Below are 17,740 nucleotides of genomic sequence, written 5' to 3'. Positions count from 1 at the left end.
TCAGATTCTTTGATGTATAGTAGGGACATATTCTGTTCATGGTTTGTCTAATGCCTGTATGGCACCATTCTCTGTGTATGTCTTTTATCAATTTGATGCTCAATTCTTCTGACAAGATTATTTTCTCCTTATTTTTTACTTTTTTATAAAATATTCCATTCTTTTTTATTAATTTTGATTTCATTTTTCGTATTATTTCATTCTTTTCTTGGTCCGTTCTTATTTCATCTATTTGTGTCGTGTTTACTATTGTTAGAGCCTCTTCAGTGTTTTCGACCGGTTCTAGTACCGGATTTCGACTTAAGCAGTCCGCTTCAGCGTTATCTTTACCCGGTACGTATTTTATTTGGAAATTATATTGTGACAGGTAATACGTTAATTCACCTAATTCTTCGTCCGTTCTCGCTTTTATGTTCAGGTTTTCAAGCGGTTTGTGATCCGAGTACACCTCAAACCTTCTTCCAATCAACCAATGTTGCCAGTATTTTACTGCTTCTTTGATTGCCAGGCACTCCAGATATATTGCTTTTTTTCTTTTTTGGGCCTCATTCAACTTCTTCGAGAAATATGCTACTGGTTTTTCTCGTCCATCTATTTGTACTTGTTTTAGTACTGCTCCAGTTCCTTCTAGCGATGCATCTGTGTAAATTTTTATTGGCAAATCCTTATCGAATATTTCTAAAACTGGTTGAGAACATAGTAATTTCTTCATTTCTGTAAAAGACTTCTCGCATTCTTCTGACCATATAAATTTTATATCTTTTTTTAATAATCTATGTAATGGGTTTAACATTATTGAACTATTTGGTATGTATTCATGGTAAAAATTGATCTTTCCCAAAAATTGTCTGATATTTTTTTTTGTTTTCGGAGTTGGAAAATTCTGGATTGAAATTAGATTATCTTTTATTGGTCTTACTGTGTTGTTTTCTATGATGTGACCCAGGTATTTTATTGAATTTGCAGCGAATGAACATTTTTTGAATTTCAGTCTAAATCCCTCTCTTATAATTGCTTCTAATACCTGCTCTATATGTCTGATGTGTTCCTCAAAATTTGTTGAATAAATTAATATATCGTCGATATAATTTATTGTAAATTCTGTTAATTTGTGTTTCCTTAATATGCTGCTCAGGATCCTTTGGAATATTGCTGGTGACGTTTTTAGACCAAATGGTAAACACGTCCATTGATAGTGTCCTTCTTGTGTTACAAAACCAGTCTTTTTTTTGTCCTCGATTCGGAGTGGGATTGACCAAAAGGCGGAGTTTATATCTAGTGTTGTAAAATATTTACAGTTTCTAGTTTTAATTATTAGGTCGTCTATAAGTGGAAATGGTTGAGCTTGTGGTACTATATTCTTGTTTAGATCTCTGAAATCAATGCACAGACGATTTTTCTTTCCTTCATCTCTTTTATATGCAAGTGTCACTGGTGCCGCAAATGGACTGTAGGATTCTTCAATTAGATTTTTTTCTAATAGCTTTGCCACTTGTGTTTCTATTTCCTTTTTATCTTCTATTGAACACCTGTATGGTCTTTTACTATGGTATTTGTCTACTATTAATTCAATTCTTGCCTCATAATCCTTTACCGTGCCAATATCGTATTTGTCTTTCGCAAATACAGTTTTATATTTTTCTATTAATTTTTCTATTTTAATTTTCTTTATATTATTTAAATGTTCAAATTTTATCTGAAATTCCTTTTTCTCTATGTGTTCATTAAAATTTACTGAACACTGTTTAGTTTCATTATCTTTATTATCTATCTTAATCTTTTTTTTATATCTATCATTTTTTTGTGATATTTGTAAATTCTCATCTTGAATTAATTTGAATTTTTTTATCATATCTAATCCTATGATGAAATCTTCAAAATCATCCCTCTCTATAATGAATACATCAATGTATTCTTCTATGTCGAAGATTTTTATCTTTATAGTTACTAAACCTTCTGTATGTGTCACACCATTGACTGTTTTTAAAAATATTTTATTTACATCTGTCTTTTTCTTTATTTTAATTAATTTTGGATTTATTAAGGAAACTTGGGAACCTGGGTCGTATGTTCCGTTTACCTCTAACTTATCTTCTAATAATATTTTTATTTTAATCAATGGTGTGATTTCTCGTTTTTTTCTTCTGTGTTTAGATTTACTTCTATGACTGAGTTGCTTCCTATTACTCTACCTTCATTTCTTTCTTTCTTTTTAAACCAACATGAGTCTTCAGGATGATATCTGGTGCCTTTATTTAAGCTTTCACAATTCTTACACGGCTGTTTTCCTTCAAGTCTCTTCTTGTTGTCATATCTGTCTTCTTTCTTTTTTGCAAAACTATTTTTATTCACTAAATTTTCACATTTTCTGATTTCATGTAGTAATTCGGTCGAATTCTTACAATTTTCTTTATCTATCTTATTTCTAACAAACTCAGGTAATCCTGCTGCTATAAGCAATACTAGGGTTTTTTGACTGATGTCATTGTCCATATCTAGTAGTAGTTTCTCTTTCCTCATAGCATATTCAATCAATGAACCTTCTTTATATCTATAATATATAGCGTATATTCCTGTACTCCATCCTTTGTCTGCAAATGATTCTAGAAATCTTTTTTTCCATTCAGACCATCCAGCTTCCATTATCAATATTGTGAGGGTCGCTGAGTGCCAATCTGAACATGACTTGTCCAGGAATAGCCTTAATATTTCAATTTTTGTATTATCTTCATTGATTTCCAACCTTTTACATTCTTTCTCAAATGTTTCCAGCCACTGTTTTGCATTTGAATGTTTAGATGTAAATTTTTCAATCATAAATTTTTCTGCTATGTGTTTTAAATTAAGTTGACTTTCTTTCTTCTGGGTGGGTTCTACTATATCTATTTTTATTATTTGTTCTAAATATAAGTCATTAAACATTATATTACCCTCTTCATCAAAGTATGTCTGCTCCATTTCTTTTGTCAGTGTGATCCAGACTGTTCTGTCTTGACCTCTTTGAGTAAAACTTTTTTTTACTCTTTTATAGACATCTGTCTTCATCAGTTCTTCATGCTCACTTACAAATCTCATTTCTTGTGGCAACACATATTCCTTGTTATCCTCTGTTCTAATTGAGGTTATGGCAACAATACTTGTCTTCTTGTCCCTCGGCGATGCCACATATTGAAATGCGAACTGCAATCTTCTCGACATTATAAACAAAAATTGTCGTTTTATAAGACAATTAATTGTGCAGGGTAAAACTTTAAACCAAAATGTGTTTCTCTGTAAACAAAGTGGAGAAATTTTATTCATTACTTAACAACAGTTATTTACATTATTTACAATCATCGCAATCTTACCTGTAAACAAAGAAACGACAATTAAGGTTTACAATTACCGCTTCTTTATTCACTCTACTTAATTGGTTTAATCTCTCTGTAATTTACACGTGTGCTCCACCACGAAAAATGACTGTTTCTAACTGTGTTTCGGTCTCTATCTTCAATTATCCTGGTGATTGTACATGTCACTCCATCCAACGGTAATTAATCAGAAGGCGCGCGGGGCATGAGAAGCGCGGCAAATTCGAATTGAAGAAAGTATACTTTCTTTACATATATAATCAAATTTTATAGTGATTACATTTCTCAAAAACTTAAATGGATTTAATTTTATTATTCTTTAATTGTATAATATTGTTACATATGTAACAATATTATACAATAAAAGTATAACAGAATTAAATCGCGCGATCAAGTTTTTGAGGAATGTCATCACTATAAAATTTGATAATAAATATATTAGATAACGTTAAATTAACTATTAATGACTTTGCAAATGTCAAATTTAATTTGAATATTAATAAAATGCAGGTAATAAAAGAAAATAATGTACTCTATAAATTATAATACGTACTATATTATTATTATTTTTTTGCATATAAAAAATACTGAAATATATATAATATATATTGTTACGTCCAGACTTGAGGAAGGATGAGTCGACGGAAGGGCGCAACAACTATCTTTTATTTTCCCGAAGTTTAAACGTCTCGTGGCGTTCGGAATCGGGTCGAACGAACTGACAGGTCCGCAAAGCAGGTAAACGACCGTTCGGATCGCTATTACGCTGTTTATTCAGACGTTCGCTCGGTGGTCCCTTTTCGGTCAGGGAATTTAATCCCTTTTACGCGGGATGGGACCTAGTGCGATCTTCGTACTGGGAACGAGAGAGGGGTTAAGAAATGTTTAATTAATAAAAAATATAATTTTATTCATTAATAGAAATAAAAGTTCGAATACATGGTATATAATATATATGTAGGAAGTGATTATATTTATCGTGTGAGTGTGAGTGGTTGTGTGTGGCTGAGTTTATCGCTCCGCGGGTGTTACAATGGTACGGAGGGCAACAGTCAGAATGACGAGGGAAAGTCTCTACCGTTAAATTTTAGGTTCTGACTGGTTAATACAATGTAAAGGTTTAATAATAAATAAAAAAAAATAAAAACATGTGTGTGTATGTGTGAGAGTGAGTAAGAGGATGCGGTATGAAGGAGGGAGAAAGAGAGAAGGGGGAATTTTTAGGTTTGGTTAATCTTGGTAAGATGAGTCGGCTTCCAGGTCGGGCAATTCGTTGCAAAACTCTTCTATCGCTTGGTCGAATTCCGACTCTGAAAGGTGGGAGGAAGTTGGGGGTGAATTATTAAGGAGCACAGTAGATAGAGAGGAGAATGAACGAGGGGAAAGCGGAAGTTTAGTGACTTCGGGGAAGTAGATTGGGGAGTAGCTGGGGGAGGGGTAGTTAGGCGAGAGGGGAAGAGTGGGTCTAACAGATACTGTTGTTGAACTGTTATTGCGAGTAGCGCAGAATCTGCATTTTACCGGCGTTCGAGTCCTCCGACTCCTGCGAATGACCGTTTGGCTTGGACTGTCGGATCTGGTTTTCACTATGAAAACCAGCGTTAATATAATATAACGTAATGCGTTATATCTCACGAGGGTTAAATTAAATTGGATGAATGTGACTTACTTTTTGTTTCGTAGGTGAAGGTGTGGAATTTCTTAATGTGCCGGGTTGCCAGGTTCCAGATTAGCCAGGCGATGAGTGCACTGGTATAATTTTTTTTTGTAGTTTTCGCGGTGCCACGGCACTTAATGAGACTTATGTTAACTGAAGACGCACGCACAGAATTAAGTGAATAAAACAAGTGCTAAGTAAATGAAGTGGTAAGCAGGTGCTAAGTAAGACCGTGAGTGGCCCTTTGGGTCCTCTTTTTATATCTCCTTTTTTAGGGTGTATTCTAATTTCTAAGAGTGGGAATCTTCCAAGTCTCCAACGAATTAAAAATTATGCCAGTGCCCTCATTAGGCGGGGTGTTTCTCCTACTTTTCGAATTTTTACCCGTGGCGATCGTCGATTGATGATCTCGATATCAGTTGGGCATTAGATTTTGTCTTGCGCACGTGATCTGATTAGAAATGGTCTTACCGTCGTTACTGGATATGTCGTCACGGGAGTTTCATCATTATTGATTTAGTTACGTTTGTCGGATATTTTCTTAGGGGGAATTTTATTATCTTCTCGATATCAATTTATTCTTCCGTTGGAAAATTCTATTTCGAGGGTATCTACTGATTTTGTTTATTTTTAGGCGACTGGCGCGGTTTCGTCACCGGTTTCTCGCGTCTTTCCCACGGTTGTTCATAGATATTGATATTGACAAGTGACTAGATGTTTAAAGAAATGCGTGGCGCAAGATGCTCTATTTACTGAACGACTTATTTTTATCACCGATCGATTATCGTTGCCGCAACATTGCGAAAGGAAGGAATCGTGGAGTTGCCAGGACGTAACAATATAATATCAATTAGTGTAATGAAAAAAATAAATAATTGTTTAAAAAAATACATTGTAAATAATTACATACTTTTTCTTAAAAACAATTTTTTTTTATACTAATTGATTTGTCTCATTATTCTGTACATAAAAGTATTACGGTAAGATTATCGAAAACTGAATATTTTACGAGATATTTTAATTTTTATATCAAAATTTGTCAGATTAAAATATAAAATAACTCGAAAAGTACTTAATGGAAAAACATTTAGTTATAGTGTTTTAGAAAGCTCTCGATGTCAGCTACAAGAATACTAAATAAAAAATGGGGGTTTCCATTTAGGATTTTAAAGTTGACCTTTACATGACCTTCAAATGATTTTCCAAGGTTAAATCATTGTCACCATCTTATGGCCTCCTTGAAGCCACACAACTTTTGTCTGAAACATTTTTCTCTTCCGGGTTTGGTTTTTGAGATATTCGACTGGATGGATTAAAATGGGCCACCCAGTATATATGAACTTGATTTTATTTTTGTGTGTGCGTGTGTGTCTATGTCTGTATAATATCATTTATAATATATTTCTCAATAATGAATAATATACATCATATATTAAATATATATGAGATTATTGCATTTTTGATATATCTCGGACATTTACTTTAATCTAAATACGGGTTATTTAATGTCACAAAATACACGTTCGCGCACACACACACACGCACGCACGCACACGCGTGCGCGCGCGCAAAAAGAATTTTATGACATTTAATAGTCTATCTAGATTAAAATAAATATCAGAAATATATCAAAAATACATGATTTCATATATTCTTAATGTATATTATTTGTTATTGAGAAACGTTAACATATTAATATATTGATATTATTAACCAATTGATATTATATACCACAATAATTACTTCAGATAATTTTGATTTCTTTAGGGATAACTTTTTGTTTTGTCCTGTCCACGTATACGACTGCGCAACTTCGTAGCCAATAGTTTGCGACATAATATTTCTCATAATTTTGGCTACGGTTTCTCCTCCTATTTGTGACATTTTGAATCTATAACAAATAATGTATTTTATACGTTATTATACATATATTATTTGATAGCTTTAATTAAACTACTATATTAATTATAATAAATTGACTAAATTAATTAGTTAATTAAAACGTTGAAAATAATATTATATAAAATTAGTTCATTTTAATTACACTCAATTATTAAATGAAATATAAAATTGTTTATAATGGATAAAACGAATTTTGAATCTTAACGTTTCATTTACAATTATTCGTGTAAATAATTTGGAAATAACAAGATACCCTTCAAATTGTCGACGAACATCAGCATGCTCCAATTTTTTATTAAACGTCTCTATTTGCTCTACGGTGGTGAAGGGAAAATTCGGTAATTGGGACAAATCGATTTCCTGTACTGTATTATTTTGTCCAGTTTTATCATTTTCCAATAAATGAATAATCCGGTTTAGTTTATGTTCAAATGTTGCAAATTTTGCAAATTTTCCTCGTCGACATTTTTGTAAACAAAAAAAAGAAACATTAAAATAAGCAATTAAAATAACTCAATTAAACTATTATAATTATTAATATGGTTTGCAAATCGCTCGTTGATATTTAAGCTCAAATTATTGAGATAAATTCAGCATTACGAGCCAGACGCGGATATTCATGCGTCAATTAGCGAAAAAATCATTTTCGCTAATTGACGCATATCCGCGTCTGGCTCGTATTGCAATTATATTATTCATAATAATCGTTTTTGTTCTGCATTAAATGTATTATGTATTTTTATTAGTAAAAAAAAATTTACCGCAACATATGTGCTCCAAATGTTCGAATTGTTCCACATTTTCTTTTCTTCGATTATTTTTATCTAATAATACGTTTGATCCATGTGTGCGACGCATTTCGTGCGTTGAATTGCTTGTGACAGGACTCACATCTGCTAATACTGCTGGCTGAGCTGTTGAAATTGTTCTGTACAGAATTCTGTACAGAAAATATATTGTTTCCATTGTCATTAACTAATATTTACATAAAAATGACTTAAAATATATAATTTCAAGTTTTTTCATTTTTATGAAAAACAATATTAAAAATTAAAGTTTTTATATTTCAAAAAATATTTGTATTTTTACTTAGAAGTAAAAAATATGTCTATATTCATTTTTATATAGTTTTTTTTCAATCAAAAAATATCGATCAGTGTAATACCTGTGTTTTTGTAGCTCTGCGTTCTTTCATCTTCATCAGAAGAATTTTTGTAAGAAAAATCTGAATTTGTATCTTCCGATGCTGCATTTAAATCGTCGGATTTAAAGTCTTCTAAGGTTTTGTCAGAATTCTTTGAAGCCGAGTCGTTTAATTTTATGGCTGCACATGCTATAATATATGTATAAATAATATTATATATATATTTTTTTTATATAGGTACATATACACTTAGCGAACAAACAGCGAATGCAAACATTCGGACATTCGCGTTCGTGTTCATATTAGGTTGTTAATATTGTTTTTCCTCGATTGCACTGAAAATGATAATGTTAATAACTAGAAATTATCATGTTCAGTGCAACCAAAAAAAACTAACAATCAATACAAACACAAACGCGATAGTCCGAACGTTTGCGTTTTTTGTTTGTTCGCTAAATGTGTACCAACATAAATTAAAAGAGAACATCTGTTATGTTATTTTGTAGCCGCGCCTTCGATTTACACGTCCACATTAACAGAATTTATTTGTTTCGCCGATCGGAGAGATAGGACGTAATTGAGTTGTCCGGGTTTAGTTTGTTGAACAGTATTTATTCCTTTCGACACCAACTCCCGGACCGTCTTAGGTAATCGCACGCGACAGCAAGATATGAGCGGACACACGAATTATCGTTTAATTATAACTTTATGAGCGTGAGGCGTTCGGTGTGCTCCCGGTGAAGGCTTGCGACGAAGTGTCTTAACGAAAAACCTTCTCTTCGATCCACGTACAATAGTCCTCGTTGATACGGGTACTACAAAAAATGAGGAATTTCGATCGTTCGATTCCGAGAGCCAATCGGCTATCGACAACGAGGTGTTTGTCAGAATCGAACGATACGAAGAAACCGCAAACACGGAATGAAAACAAGGCTTCGCACGTAACGTCTCGCTTTAGAACGTTCGAGAAACGAAATTAATAATATAGTTTATAAAACGCTTACTTTCTTGAACATCCCGCTCGCCTCGTATACCGGGTAGGTTACGAAATAACTGGTTAAATCCTACCACTATAATCGATACACGACGTCTTAATGATAATTCTCGATCAGACGGTCCGAAGAGCTCTACAGCAAATTTTTCAACATACAATAATAGGAAAGAGTACAGATAAAGATCATCGAAATACATGAATCAACTTAATCAGTAAATCTTAGCATAGGGTTATTTACATAAGCGTTCTTAGAGTAGATATATGTACATATACAGAGCGTGACGATAATTAAAGTCAAACTTAATTATTAACGCATAAAGAAAACGCAAGTTAATTTAAGAGCCAGTGTCACTTGATATCGGTAGCTGACAGATCTGCGTTATTGGTCGCTTTAGAGTGGTTTTGGCAGTACGCAATGTAACTACTCGGACATGCCCATCCGATCCCGGATGTACGTCTAATATTCGGGCAAGTTCCCATTTCGAAGGAGGTGCCAAATTATTTTTCAACAATACCAGCTCGTTAATTTTGAGCTCCGGTTTGTTTTCTTGCCATTTACGCCTTTGTTGCAATGTATGCAAATAATCAGAAGACCAAGAACGCCAGATCTGCTCTAAAATCGCACGCACTTGCTGCCATCGAGACAGCCGATTCGAATCGATATCTAAAACAGATTCTTCAGGCGGACTTACTAACGGGCGACCGACTAAAAAATGACCCGGGGTTAACGCGGAAAAGTCATTCGGATCATCATGTAACGCGGAAATCGGGCGGGAATTTAGGCAAGCCTCGATTTGACACAGCAGCGTAGCGAACTCGATCTGCGATAATGTTCCGGAACCAATCGCTCGTTTCAAATGAAACTTTAATCCTTTGACACCGGCTTCCCAAAGTCCGCCGAAATGCGGAGCAGAGGGAGGTATAAAATGCCATTTTACGTTATCATTAGCGATAGCGTCTTGTATTTGAGGGTCAGCGACAAGTCGCTGAAAGGTAGTGTTTAATTCGCGGTCCGCGCCTTGAAAATTAGTGCCGTTATCACTGTACATGTCGGATGGAAGACCGCGACGGCTTGCAAATCTCCGAAAGGCGGAGAGAAAACCGTTAGTAGCGTAATCATCTACGTATTCTAAATGGACGGCCTTTGTCGAGAGACAAATAAAAACGGCAACATAATATTTTTTGGATCGTTGACCGCGGCCGACTGACGGAATTATATTCATCGGCCCAGCGTAATCGACGCCTGTGTGCGAGAACGGAGCCGAAGGCGTGACGCGGGGCTGGGGGAGATTCCCCATCAGCTGTTGCGAGGTACGTGCGCGTTCGCGTACGCACTTTACACAACTACGTATAAGAGATTTTACACTGGTGCGCGCTGAAATTATCCAATAATTTTGGCGTAAAATTCTTAACATTAATTGAGTGCCTCCATGAAGAGAGGCTTTATGAGCTTGAGTGATTAATAAATCCGAAATTCGATGTTTCGGTAAAATTATAGGGTGCCGTTCATCATAACTGAGTAACGAATTGTCAATCCGCCCGCCAAGGCGAATTAATTTATCTTTCCCGAGAAAGGGATAAAGCGATAACAAAGAACTGGATCTTGGCAGTAAACCTTTATCGTTTAACGCTTGAATTTCGGATGGAAAATGACGTTGTTGCACGTAACGGAGCCAAAACAAGGAAGCTTCTTTGAGCTCGGCAGCGGACAAGCACGTCGTATTCACGCTCGCATTGGTCGCGCGACATTTTAGATTATTAATAAAACGTTGCACGCGTGCCGTGACTCGAATTAACTTCTTCCATGTAGAGACTTCGTTCGGTAATTGCCACTCCAGAATATGTTGAGCATGACAAACGATCGTATTTCGCGATTCGGTTTCGATTATCTGACGATCGGCCTCAAGTTGATCTTTTAATTTATCATGGATCGGCCACGCGGTAGAAGGGGAACTCAACCAGGCAGGGCCGGCCCACCAAAGTTCGAAATCGCGGAGTTCAGCGGGTGACAAACCTCGCGACGCGCAATCCGCTGGATTTTCTTTAGATGGGACGTGATTCCATTTAATCGACGGCAGCCGAGTTTGTACTTCCGATACGCGATTCGCCACATAAGTAGTCCATCTTGATGGATGGCCTCGTAACCATGCGAGCGCGACCGAAGAATCTGTCCATCCGTACGTCGGAATGTGCTGCAAATTTAACGATTTTTGCGCGAATTCTAGCAATCGAGTTAATAAGACTATGGCATTTAATTCTAGACGCGGCACGCTAATCGTTTTAATCGGAGCTACCTTTGATTTTGCGGTTATTAAGACTACGGAAAACTCGCTGAGCGATCGGAGAATTCTTAAATAAATGACAGCGGCGTACGCTCGATTAGACGCGTCGGCGAATCCGTGCAACTCGATAGCCAAATTTTCCGGATGCATTCCAGTCCATCGCGGAATGCGAATTTCTTTTAAATTTATGAATTCCGCACAATATTTTTTCCAGGGCTCTAACAAGTCCGCCGTGATAGGAGAATCCCAATCGAGTTTTCTTAGCCACAGTTCTTGAATCATAATTTTCGCGGTGATTATTACCGGAGAAACCCATCCCAGTGGATCGAAGAATTTCGCGATAAATGATAGTATCAGACGTTTCGTATTCATATTGACCGAAGGTGACTCGATTTGAAAACGAAACGAATCTTCTCGTGGTATCCACTCAAGTCCGAGCACCTTAAGCGTATCATCCTTATCGAATGTACGAGCGATAGCGAGTTCATGCTCTCCCGGAGGAATGTCTGTTAATAATTCGATAGAATTGGCAGCCCATTTGCGTAAATGAAAACCGCCTCGCGCCATCAATTTCGTAAGCTGATCGCGACTTTCCTTTAGCGACGGAACTTCATCGGCGCCAAATAGAACGTCGTCGACGTAAATAGAATCTTGTACTATTTTTTGTGCTTTTGGAAAGGAATGACCTTCGTCGATAGCTAATTGATTGATAACGCGCATGGCTAAATACGGAGCTGGAGCAGTACCGTATGTAACTGTAAGCAATCGATAAGATTGTATCGGAGAATTAATATTAGATCGCCAAAAAATCCGCAAAAAATCGACATCGTCTCGATGAACGCGGATCTGTCGAAACATCTTTTCGATATCGGCGGTGTACACATAACGAAATTGACGCCAACGAAGGATAATTGAGGACAAATCGCGTTGTAATTTAGGCCCGGTCATTAAATGATTATTTAATGTAGAACCATTGCTCGTTTTGCACGACGCGTTAAATACTACGCGAAGTTTCGTCGTGCTGCTAGACTCGCGTAGTACCGGATGATGCGGTATATACACCGCTTGGTTAAGCGTCGGATTTTCGTCGGAGACAAGTTCCATATGACCCATAGATTTATATTCATTTAAGAAAGAATGATAGGGTTTCGCGAGATCCGGATTTTTTCGTAGGCGTTGTTCTAATTTCGAATAAAGAAGCGCGGCAGTTTCGCGCGAAGACCCTATATCGATCGGAGGGTTGGTTTTAAATGGTAACCGTATTATATAGCGGCCGTCTTCGGCACGCTGATGTGTTTCGACAAAATGTTGTTCGCATTTTTTATCTTCTTCCGACAGCTGAATTTCGGAAGAAATTTCCTCGATCTCCCAAAATTTTTGAAGGAGAGAATCGAGCGAAGGAATTGTTACGCAATTTAATGAAGTCGCGGAACCGGTAATTGAATTAGAAGTGCCGGTAGGACCGGATAATATCCATCCTAAAGCAGTAAGCTGGGCCGTCGGAGTTCCGGTCGGACCATGTTTTACCCTTTGCTTTAATAACGATCCATATAAATCTGATCCGATGAGCAGATGGATCGGATGATTGCTAAACGGATCCGGATCCGCGAGAGATAATTTCCGTAAATGCGGCCAATAATCTACGGTTTGAGTCTTTGAGCCAGCGTATGACGTAATTTTTTGATATACGAAAGCAGTCAAAGAAAAGGTGGAGGAACCTCGCCCATTACAAGACTCGAGAGTAAGAGACACCTGAGATTTCGCTACGCCACTGTATCGTTCGCCGAAACACTGTACGTGGAGGCTTGCGCGAGAACGTTTCGTGCGCATAGTTTGACACAACGATTCCGAAATAAAGCTAACAGCCGAGCCTTGATCTAACAACGCACGAACTTTAAATTTACGTCCTTCGACGGTACGAAGTATTACCCATGCGGTGGCTAGTAACACGTTCGGCGGATTTTTCAGCGGCGAATGAATCGTTTGAACGGAAGCGACGGCGGTCTCGTTCTTTATCTCAGGGGTGGCCGAGCCGCTCGGTTGAGCGTTAAGAGTTTTGTTTTCCAAAACAGAATTTTCACTAATCTTCTGTACTGGTATATTTGATGCACGATGCAAGAGCGTATGATGTGCTCGTCGGCACAAATTACAGCGTTTTTTACTCTTGCAAGAGGTCGGGAAATGGCCGACTTTTAAACAATTAAAGCAACATTTGTGAGATTTGAGAAACTGAGTTCTCTGTTCGACGGATTTACGCTTAAACTCGTCGCATAACATCAAATAATGATTGCCGGAACAATTCAAACATTTTTCGGTGGCTACGTTATTCACCGAGGCCCGATTAGAGCCTTTATTTTTATGAGACGAAGTATCGGCATTTAACTTAGAATGATCGGTTAGTCCTCGAATTCGCAACGTCATAAAATCTCGAATCTCTTCGTACGTCGGAGATGCGGTTGATTTACCGCGTTGCAGATTCCACTCATTACGTGTGCGTGGACTAAATTTTTGCGAAACAATATAGACTAATAAGTCATCCCATTTTTCAACAGGTCTGCCTAAATTTGTTAACGCGGCTAATGACGCGGCAACGGTATCGCGTAAACTTTTGAGTTCGACAGCGGATTCCGTTTTCATAATAGGCAAATCAGCGAAAGCATGAATATGCGCATGAATAATCGCGTTTTGATTATCGTACTCTTCGATAAGTAATTTCCACGCACCATCGTAATTTGCGTCTGCAATCTTAACATGATTAATTAATACCGCAGCTTCGCCCGTGACACTGGCTTTTAAATAATGTAGTTTCTGCGTATTCGACAGCGATTCTTTCGAGGCGACGAGCGATTCGAATATTCCGCGGAAGTTTTCCCATTCCGCGAAATTACCGGAAAATTTCGGCAACGGGATGCGTGGTAATTGCAATGAAACCGCACCAGACAATTCGCGAGAAGAAATGTCGCTTACCGTTGATGCCGCATTTGGGTCGCACCGGGAGAATTTACCTATCACGTCTGCGAGGTAGTCCGCCGCTTCGTGGTAGACGTCCTCGGCCGTAAAGAATTCCTCCTCGGTGAAGTATGGGACTGTACGCTGTTCGTCGGCCGTTGCTATTTGCTGAAGCTGGACGTTGAGACGTTGACACCTTTCCCATAATGTCTCCAAGGCGTCCAGTCGACTCTTCGCCTTGTATTGCGTGACGTTGGCCTTGCCCATTTTCTTAAAGTTGGGGAACACTCGTTTCATCGAGCTTATTGTAATAGATTGCTCGATGAGGAGGCCCTGCAGCGAGTCCGTCATGATGGTAGGCCGATAAGATGAAGCCTTTCAGCAACAATTCACCACCTTTGGGTTGTAGAGATGCTGAAGCGTGACGACTGGTCCGTCGCACGCGGATGTGCGAAGACGCACTATAATTTTCACTTAACAGTGCCGCGCGCTAAAGCGTGCGACAACTATGTGTAACTGCGGATTACGCAGGACGCACTCTGAGGTGCGGAGTGCTAAAGAGCATAAAGATTGCACTTAAGCTGTGCAAAGCGCTAAGAAGCGCGTGATTTGCGCGGCACTGCGGATTACGCAGGACGCACTTTGAGGTGCGGAGTGCTAAAGAGCACAAAGATTGCACTTAAGCTGTGCAAAGCGCTAAGAAGCGCGAGATTTGCGCGGCACTGCGGATTACGCAGGGCGCAAATAATAATGATACGTTGTGCTTAAGAGCACAACTTTAATAATGCAAAGGAATGCAAAGTTGACTTCGCGCACTTTATTTTCCCGGAAGTCCTTTCAACGCACTCGCGTTATTATTTACGGCAGCGGAATGCGGATAGATGTTTTGATATCGCGCACCGTCTCCGTCTCGCGATAGTTTTTATAAGTGCTGTTACCTTAGCGTGTCAGCGTTCTCACTCGCACTCCGCGAACTGATTACCGAATCACTATCTGTTTTTCCAAAATCCGGCTCGAAGGACCATTTAATGTAGCCGCGCCTTCGATTTACACGTCCACATTAACAGAATTTATTTGTTTCGCCGATCGGAGAGATAGGACGTAATTGAGTTGTCCGGGTTTAGTTTGTTGAACAGTATTTATTCCTTTCGACACCAACTCCCGGACCGTCTTAGGTAATCGCACGCGACAGCAAGATATGAGCGGACACACGAATTATCGTTTAATTATAACTTTATGAGCGTGAGGCGTTCGGTGTGCTCCCGGTGAAGGCTTGCGACGAAGTGTCTTAACGAAAAACCTTCTCTTCGATCCACGTACAATAGTCCTCGTTGATACGGGTACTACAAAAAATGAGGAATTTCGATCGTTCGATTCCGAGAGCCAATCGGCTATCGACAACGAGGTGTTTGTCAGAATCGAACGATACGAAGAAACCGCAAACACGGAATGAAAACAAGGCTTCGCACGTAACGTCTCGCTTTAGAACGTTCGAGAAACGAAATTAATAATATAGTTTATAAAACGCTTACTTTCTTGAACATATTTATTTTTGGTATTTATATGTTATTTATTTTTTATTATATGTTATTGATATGTCGTATTTAGTAATCGTTAATGATTTATTATGTGGCTGGCTTACTTCAGATACACAGTCGTGTGAAATATAATTCGAGGGCATTTTAACTTTCTTCGTAGTTTTCTTTTTTGGTTCATCTAAAAATGTCCAAAATTGTTATATTGTTTATTGTGAATATATAAACTTTCTAATAGTTTGTCCTAAATATTTCTGATAGAAATTTATCTTATATAAATACCTTCACTTGATGTATCACCATAGAATTTCCTTTCTTTAATAAATCTCTTATTCGATGAAGCATCTTCTATTTGTTGCACTTCTATATTAATATTTTCATCCGATGCAGACATTTCACCTACTGCTTTTTCGACAGTTCGTGCATTTTGGTATGTTTCTGTAACATGTTTACACATATATGAATAAATATAAATTCTATTTCATATTTTAATATAAGATATATATACATATGTAAAACCAACCATAAGGACCAAAGCTCTTATGAAAAGTAAATTCATCCCAATCATCACATGGCGACGACTGTTTGATACAAGCTTGCGTGAGTTGTTTACTTTTCTTGGGCATTTTAAATGTGAATAGTGTAAAATTTATCCATATTTTTGGTATTGTTATACAGTAGTTATCATATAGCACCACGTAAAACGTCATTCTAAAAAATTATATATATATATATATATATATATATATATAGACATATATACATTCATGCATACAAGGTAATTCTGAATAAACAAAAATTGTAAAAAATATTTTTTTTGAAAATGAAAAAGATCTTTTATATAAACCATTATTTTTTTGTTATATATTGTAAATGATATAATTAATTTTGAGATAAAAATTATAAGTTTACAATTTATATAACACTAAAATTATTGTTTATTATTAAGTTATATGTAAAAAAAAAAAAAAACAGAATTAGCATCTCTACTGCAGTTTGCAAGCAAACATGCATGCAGTTATTAAGTTCCAAAATTATATTGATATATAAAAGTAGTAATAACGAACATTTCTTTTTTCAGCAACATATATAACATACTCGGTTAGAGCAGTGCTTCTTTTACAATGAGTACAATAATGGTATTACGTCCAGACTCGAGGAAGAATGAGTCAGTGGAAGGGCGCAACCACGATCTTTATGATCCCGAAGTTAAACGTCTCGAAGCGTTAGAATCGGGTCGAACGAACTTGACAATCCGAAAATCAGGTAAACGACCGTTAGGGTCGCTATTACTCTGTTTTTCAGAAGTTCGCTCGGGGGTCCCTTTTTGGTAAAAGAATTTAATCTCTATTACGCGGGATGGGACCAGGTGCGATCTTTTGACTGGAGAATGAGAGGGGTTAATAAAAATTGGATTTAAATTAGAATATAAATTTATTCATAATAAATTAAACTACTTTGGTGTACATTATATCAAATGATGAGAACAATTTATTTTAATATGCGCATGGGTGTGTGTGTATGGTGTGTGTTTGGTTGTTCGCGGTTCTTACAATCATACAGAGAACATCAGTCAGAATAATGAGGCAAGATTCTATTATTAATATTGAATTTCTGACTGGTTATTACAAAATATCTATTAGAAAAAGAAAATAAAATAATTTGTGTAAGTGAGTGTGAGTAGGAATATTAGGAGGTTGGTTTCGTTATTCTAGGATTGGTATGAGGATTCGTCATCGAGATCTGGGAGTTCATGGCAGAACTCTTCCAGTACTCTCTCGAATTCGTCGGATTCAGGAGGGAAAGGAAGGAGAGGGAGTGGAGATTGATAGCAGGATTCGTCCTCTAGATTAGGGAGTTCGTTGCAGAAATCCTGCACTGCCTTCTCGAACTCGTCTAATTCCGAAGGAGGAGAAGGAGGGGGTGA

General features: G+C 37.1%; 2 protein-coding genes across 2 annotated transcripts; both read right to left on the bottom strand.

The window, feature by feature from the left end:
• Nucleotides 1-1,667: 1,667 nt before the first annotated feature.
• Nucleotides 1,668-3,601, bottom strand: LOC138943190 (uncharacterized). The gene is made up of 2 exons (XM_070313778.1): nucleotides 3,348-3,601; nucleotides 1,668-3,270 (listed from the first exon to the last, which is right to left on the bottom strand). Exon 2 carries the CDS (start codon nucleotides 3,196-3,198, stop codon nucleotides 2,116-2,118), a length of 1,083 nt encoding a protein of 360 aa, XP_070169879.1. The 5' UTR covers nucleotides 3,199-3,270; nucleotides 3,348-3,601; the 3' UTR covers nucleotides 1,668-2,115.
• A 1,238-nt stretch (nucleotides 3,602-4,839) lies between these two features.
• On the bottom strand, nucleotides 4,840-16,523 carry LOC138943072 (uncharacterized). Its single transcript, XM_070313588.1, has 8 exons — nucleotides 16,337-16,523; nucleotides 16,096-16,251; nucleotides 15,883-15,994; nucleotides 8,075-8,247; nucleotides 7,744-7,884; nucleotides 7,163-7,364; nucleotides 6,722-6,898; nucleotides 4,840-4,936 (listed from the first exon to the last, which is right to left on the bottom strand). Exons 1-8 carry the CDS (start codon nucleotides 16,521-16,523, stop codon nucleotides 4,840-4,842), a joined length of 1,245 nt encoding a protein of 414 aa, XP_070169689.1.
• Between the last annotated feature and the right edge of the window lie 1,217 nt (nucleotides 16,524-17,740).

This window comes from Polyergus mexicanus, unplaced genomic scaffold (genome assembly GCF_030449975.1).
Source record: "Polyergus mexicanus isolate NDT 795.1 unplaced genomic scaffold, iyPolMexi1.0 SCAF_25, whole genome shotgun sequence".
In the NCBI taxonomy this organism is placed as follows: Eukaryota; Metazoa; Arthropoda; class Insecta; order Hymenoptera; family Formicidae; genus Polyergus; species Polyergus mexicanus.
This window is presented reverse-complemented; position numbering and strand designations above follow the sequence as displayed.

Excerpts from the sequence above, each read along its gene's own strand:
- LOC138943072 (XM_070313588.1), bottom strand. The coding sequence starts at position 16,523 with ATGACGTTTTACGTGGTGCTATATGATAACTACTGTATAACAATACCA. Across the intron at positions 7,365-7,743 it reads GTCGCACACATGGATCAAAC|GAAAATTTGCAAAATTTGCA; the intron begins GTATTATTAGAT and ends AATGTCGACGAG. Across the intron at positions 6,899-7,162 it reads GTTCGTCGACAATTTGAAGG|ATTCAAAATGTCACAAATAG; the intron begins GTATCTTGTTAT and ends TATTTGTTATAG.
- LOC138943190 (XM_070313778.1), bottom strand. The coding sequence starts at position 3,198 with ATGTCGAGAAGATTGCAGTTCGCATTTCAATATGTGGCATCGCCGAGG.